Below are 5,772 nucleotides of genomic sequence, written 5' to 3' on the forward strand. Positions count from 1 at the left end.
TTAAAAGACAGGAAATCTTTAAAGCATTTAAAGTTCTTCCGCAGATAAAGCCTATTCAATAGCCTATAAAAGCATAACCACTGATATAAGTCCCCCACGGCAATCTAATTTATCTATTTTGTTACTCAGCAGGGGCTGGGCTGACTTCTCACCTCATGAGACCTGGGAAGAAGTAGATGTTTCTTTGGGGAGCTTTTACTATAAATACTGACAGCTTTGATGTCAGAGGAGCCTCAACATCTGGGGGTTGCCAGGAAGCTTCCGTGGAAGCACTGCCCAGTGCCAACTCACTCCCACTCATACAGAGATGGAACAGGTGCTGCCTGTTCCAGCTGGGGAGACAGGTCCCAACAACACCCAGCAAAGACAGCTGCAGTGTGACCCCCTTTACCTTCACAGCTTGATTCTTGGTGTTGACAGGAGAGTTCCTCAAGGCTGCATGAAACGCCCGGAGCATGTCCCCTGTGCATCACCACCAGTTAAGGATGACTAGGCTTGAGCATGTCCATGATTTCATTAATGAACTTACTTCTTCTTCTTTTTTTTTTTATAAAGATGACCGGTAAGGGGATCTCAACCCTTGGCTTGGTGTTGTCAGCACCACGCTCAGCCAGTGAGCAAACCGGCCATCCCTATATAGGATCCGAACCCGTGGCCTTGGTGTTATCAGCACCGCACTCTACCGAGTGAGCCACGGCCGGCCTAATGAACTTACTTCAACAACAGCTCAAGAGAGCAATCAAATGGGATCTTATCCATACCACCCACCTTCCACTGGCGGCTTCCAGGTGGGCAGAGCCTCTTGATAACCTGGGCTTTCCTGAGCCACAGGGAGGGTGGAGGGCACTTCTGCCAACCCTGTAAACTCCTATTTCTGCTTCCTCTTAAAACTTCCCCACCAAAGCAACTGCCCTTGAGGGGTAACCTGCAGTAAAGTCTGACTGAGCTCCCTTGCACCTGGCTCAGTGCTGGGCACTGTATCTGCCCTACTGGACCTCACGGCAACGTGCCCGTGAACTGGAGGTCATTATCATATTCTCATTCTAAAAAGGGAAGAATGAAGGCACAAATGGAGGTCTCCAAACTCTTCATCCAATGCTTTTTATTAAACTACTAAAGAAATTAAAGTGTGCTAAAACTTCTATCTTCCAAGACCTACCCAGGTCAGTGAGGTACCAACTGCTACCAGGAGGGGAATTTATTAAATCTAAAAGAAATTTCTGCCAACAAAACCAGACGATGCCTCCACCAATCTTAGTTGCATCCTGATACCACAGTCTGTGCTGAGATCTGAATGCCCAGCAGGCAAAAGAAAATTACAATCTGAGTTAGGTCCCCAAAGGTGACACCTATTTTAAGCTAAATTACATCAGCCAACTTTCATTTCCTCATGTGAAACACTGGCTTCAGCCAAAAAGCTTCAAAAATAGAACAAGGAATGGCTTCTGCCCAATCAGGTTTCTACTCCTGTTCATGCACCAATCCCCACATGTGAACAGAGCCTCCAGAGCAAAGCTGAATCTCCTGGCTTCCCTAGTGTGGGCTCCATCTTGACTAAGCTCGGTCTACGCCACTAGCGAGCCACTCCCAGCCCCGATTCCCCAGGTCCCTGCTTGGCTCCTATCTATGTTCCACATTCCAGAGGCAGCCCACCCCCCTCCCTCCCATCTTTCAGCTTTGAAATTCCTTTTCCCTAGCCAAACAAGGGCCGGTCCGTTATCAGCCACTGATAACCTTTAACTCATAACTCTTCCAATTTGGTGTCCCCTAAGCAATAAACAAGGTCCCAGAGGCTTAACAGGAAATGCAAGCTAGTTTGCTCTTCACTTAAACCTAGCACAGCTGGCAAACAAAAATCATTCAGAAAATGGACGGGCAAAGGCAAGGATCACATACCTAGTCCATGGGAGGAAAAAAGTCACTGCTTTAGCACCGGTCTGTCAAGCAACCACTACCTCCATTGACAGATAAAGGCCTTCAGCAGGCAAGAGATCTGGGGAGCAATGATGGCATCCCTGCAATCACATGTCACTTATGAAGCTGGCCTCCACACTCAACTGGCTTTAGAGAACACACTGTGGAGGCTAGGGGAACCCTGCCCAGACCTTGCACTCCTCTAGACCTTTCTCAACCATGACACTACTGACAAAATTAGACTGGATAATTCTATGATGTGGGGCTGTCCTGTGCATTGTAGGATGCTCAGCAGCATCCCTGGTCTCTATCCACTAGATACCAATAACACTCCTAAGTTGTGACAATCAAAGTGTCTCCAAACATTTCTGAATTTCCAGGGGGCAGGGGTGAGGTGGAGGTGCAAAATTGCTCAAAATCACTGCTCCAGATAGATCCCTGCTCCAGTGAACCAGAAGCTGCTTCACTGAAGGAGAAAAGAAACTAATTTTATTTTATTAAAAAAGATGACCAGTAAGGGGATCTTAACCCTTGACTTGGTGTTGTCAGCACCACGCTCTCCCAAGTGAGCTAACCGGCCATCCATATATAGGGATCCGAATCCGTGGCCTTGGTATTATCAGCACCACACTCTCCCAAGTGAGCCACGGGCCCACCCTGGAACTATCTTAAACCACCACAAGATCAGGTGCTTTCACACATCTCATCCCAAAAAACCCTTTGCAAAAAGAATAATTATTCCCATTTTATTTTTTATTTTATTTATTTATTTTTTCCTTTTTGTCTTTTTTACTGACCGGTAACGGGATCACAACCCTCGTTGTTGCGCCCGTACCGGGGACCGGAAACGGGATCGCAACCCTCGGTGTTGCGCCTGCACCGCGCTCAGCCAGTGAGCGGGAACTGGTCTCCACATGGGATCCGAACCCTCGGCGGGAGCGCCGCCGTGCTCCCAGACGGTGCACTCTCCAGTGCGCCACCGGGCTGGCCCTTATTCCCATTTTTTTTTTTTTCCTTTTTGTCTTTTTTCGTGACTGGCAACGGATCACAACCCTCAGTGTCGAGCCCGTACCAGACCCGGACCGGCAACAGGATCGCAACTCTCAGTGTTGCACCCGCACCTCGCTCAGCCAGTGAGCGACCGGTCTGTACGTGGGATCCGAACCCTCAGCGGGAGCGCCGCTGCACTCCCAAGCGGCGCACTGTAGCAGTGCGCCACCGGGCCGGCCCCACCTTATTCCCATTTTAAAGGCAATGAAAGTGAAGCTCAGGGGAAGGCAAATTACCTGCCCACAGTCACAAAGCTAAGCTGTCCAGCTGGCCTTCAAACCCAAGCTCTTTCTATAATCCCTTGTTGCCACTCTACCTGCAGACCCAAGCTGCACGTGCGGGACACTTGCTGTATCCAGTGATGCGGATGTTGTCCCATGATGCTCCCATGGAACCTATTAGGCCAGCACAGCTGTCTTCCATTTAACAGAGGAGAATGCTGCAGTTGGGAGAGGGTATGTGACCTATCCAGGGTCACACAGCTAGAGCATGATTAGAGCTGGGTCTGTGTGGTTGGTGTGATTTCCCACCATAACACACTTCCCTGTGTGGCCCTAAGACAGAGCCCTTCACCACCCTAATAAACCAACCCCTCTTCCTGCTCCCCTCTCCTCTGTCCCAAGACTCTTAGAAGTCTTATGGCTTAAATTTAATGACCTCCCAAGCTGGCTGGTTAGCTCAGTTGGTTAGAGTGCAGTGTGGTAACACCAAAGTCAAGGGTTTGGATCCCAATACCGCCAGCTACGAGGAAAAAAGTAAAAAAAAAAAATCAATGACCTAATACTTGGCACATGGTAGGGACTCCATAAATATCAGTTCTTTCCTCCTTCCTACCTGGGCCCCACATTTGCCAGGGTTTCAGTTCTCCTCATCTACTAACCTCCCTTTGCCAAATCCCAAGAGGTACATCTCCCTGGTACCAAGGTTTCTGACACTGCCATCAGTGAAGAAAGTACCATCCCCTGGATATGCTAGGCCTAGGCCTCTAAGCGGCCTCCAGGAATCTGACTATCACTAGGCAGGGGAGTACCAAGACATGACCTTCAATAAGTGCCTGCAGCAACAAGACCAAGGCAGTAACTGAGGAAGTCTCGGTCTCCTCATCAGTGGAACGAGGGTCCCGAGCTAAAGGCCTGATCCTGGAGCCCTTTCACCACTAACTGCCCATGAGTCAGGCCCTGCACCAGACCACAGAACCAACCTTTCCTCCTGGGGGCCCTTCCCATGGTCCCATGAAACCAGCAGGGTAAGGGAGGTGATCCTGATGGGGCAGGAAATACAAGTTTGAATCTCCACCTTTGAGAACACATTCTTGTTCAAACAAAGTCTGAAGGTTTTTGTTTTAAAGGCATATTAGGGGAGCACTGCAGGACTCCTCCCAAAAGAGGTGGGCCTGACTTCCCAAGCTGAGTCAACCGATTGAACACCAAGAACCTGATTTATATACAGCGTGAGCCTCCAGCCCTGCCCTGACAAGTGCGGGGGAGGAGAATGCGCTTCCTGTAACACCATTTGAATAAAGAAAAATCCTTCCTCTGAAAGTAAATCAGTTTCCTGTGCTCAAACTGCTAAAGGACCAAGCAGGCTGTGACAATCACCTTTATTTTTAATCTTTTCTAAGTGCCTTTTTTCTGTGGTCACAATAACAGTCATTTCCAGTCGTGGGGCTCTACTTTTACACTTCACTTTATACTGTCTGGTTTTTCTTAGATCTGAACCACTAGTTTTTTCCACTTCTTCCTACCTATGAAGGGTACTGGGGGGGAGCCTAAACTCACTTGTTGAGCGGGGCTGAGACTATCAAGGTCCAAGACCCAAGGTGTTCGGAGGAAGGTGAGAACAGATGAGAAAGGGCGGCATTAAGCTGAAGGGTCAGACTGACTCCGGGGTAGCAGGAGCACGACCTCAGGCCGCAGGGCTGGACTAAGGCTGCAGCCTTTTTCCCCCTTAGGCCTTTTCTTCCCCCCACCCATCCCCCCACCTATTTTCATGTTGTGCTGCAATCGGGCCCAGGAAGGCCCATGAGGACTGTGCCGAGCAGCCCTAGCCGCTCACTTCCTAAGCGGGGACTCACCTCGGCCCCTCCCGCCGACAAAGCCCCATTGAATGGCCCTATTTCCTGCAAGGGAGGGATGGAGTGATTGGACGCCCAAGGAAGGGACACCCTGAAAGGATGAGGCAAGGGGGTTAGTGGAGGGAGAGGACAGCCGCACGGAGGAGGGAGGGACCTGCGGGCCGGAGGCGCGTCCTGTGTGCCTCTGGGGCCGCGCCGGGAGCCTGTCCCCCAGGGTCCAGGGGCCGCGTGGGGATGCGCTGCTGAGGCGGAAGGCGCCGGGGGCCCGGGATGAGGGAACTGGGGAGCCCAGGACTGAGGCGAACGTGGCCCGAGGGGAGCAGGATCGGAAAAGAGTTGGGAGAGTGACCAGAGGGGGTCAGGAGGAAGGGGTGTCGGGAGGCCGGGCCTGAGGGGCCCGAGTGGAGCATGAGGCAAGTGGGAAGGCCGGGCCGGAGGGGAGCGCGAAGGCCGTGCTGCCGCGTCGGGAAGGATATTGCCGCAGGAGCCCATCCACCTCGCTAGGGTCCGGGCCTGGCTCTGCCGCCGCCGCCGCCGCCTCCTCCTGTTCGTCCACGAATTTGTTCTCGTCAAACTCGTCGATGTCCACCCGGCGGAAGCGCGAAGACAGTGTGTTCCGGGCCATGGCGGGAGCTCGGCACCCGCTGGGCCGGCTCCGCTCCGCTCGGCACCGGATCCGGCTCGGGGGCGGGAAGCGGCAGCTCGGGGGCGGGAAACTGCTGCCCGGCACCGCC

At 52.1% G+C, this 5,772-nt stretch overlaps 1 protein-coding gene across 1 annotated transcript; it reads right to left on the bottom strand.

Moving 5' to 3' along the window:
* Positions 1–152: 152 nt before the first annotated feature.
* On the bottom strand, positions 153–5,742 carry LOC103583591 (actin-related protein 2/3 complex subunit 5-like protein; the record flags this gene model as incomplete). Its single annotated transcript, XM_008564864.1, has 2 exons — positions 5,515–5,742; positions 153–464 (listed from the first exon to the last, which is right to left on the bottom strand). Coding segments are annotated over exons 1-2 (461 nt in total), but the record flags the coding sequence as incomplete, so codon positions are not given.
* Between the last annotated feature and the right edge of the window lie 30 nt (positions 5,743–5,772).

This window comes from Galeopterus variegatus, unplaced genomic scaffold, assembly GCF_000696425.1.
Source record: "Galeopterus variegatus unplaced genomic scaffold, G_variegatus-3.0.2 Scaffold24649, whole genome shotgun sequence".
In the NCBI taxonomy this organism is placed as follows: domain Eukaryota; kingdom Metazoa; phylum Chordata; class Mammalia; order Dermoptera; family Cynocephalidae; genus Galeopterus; species Galeopterus variegatus.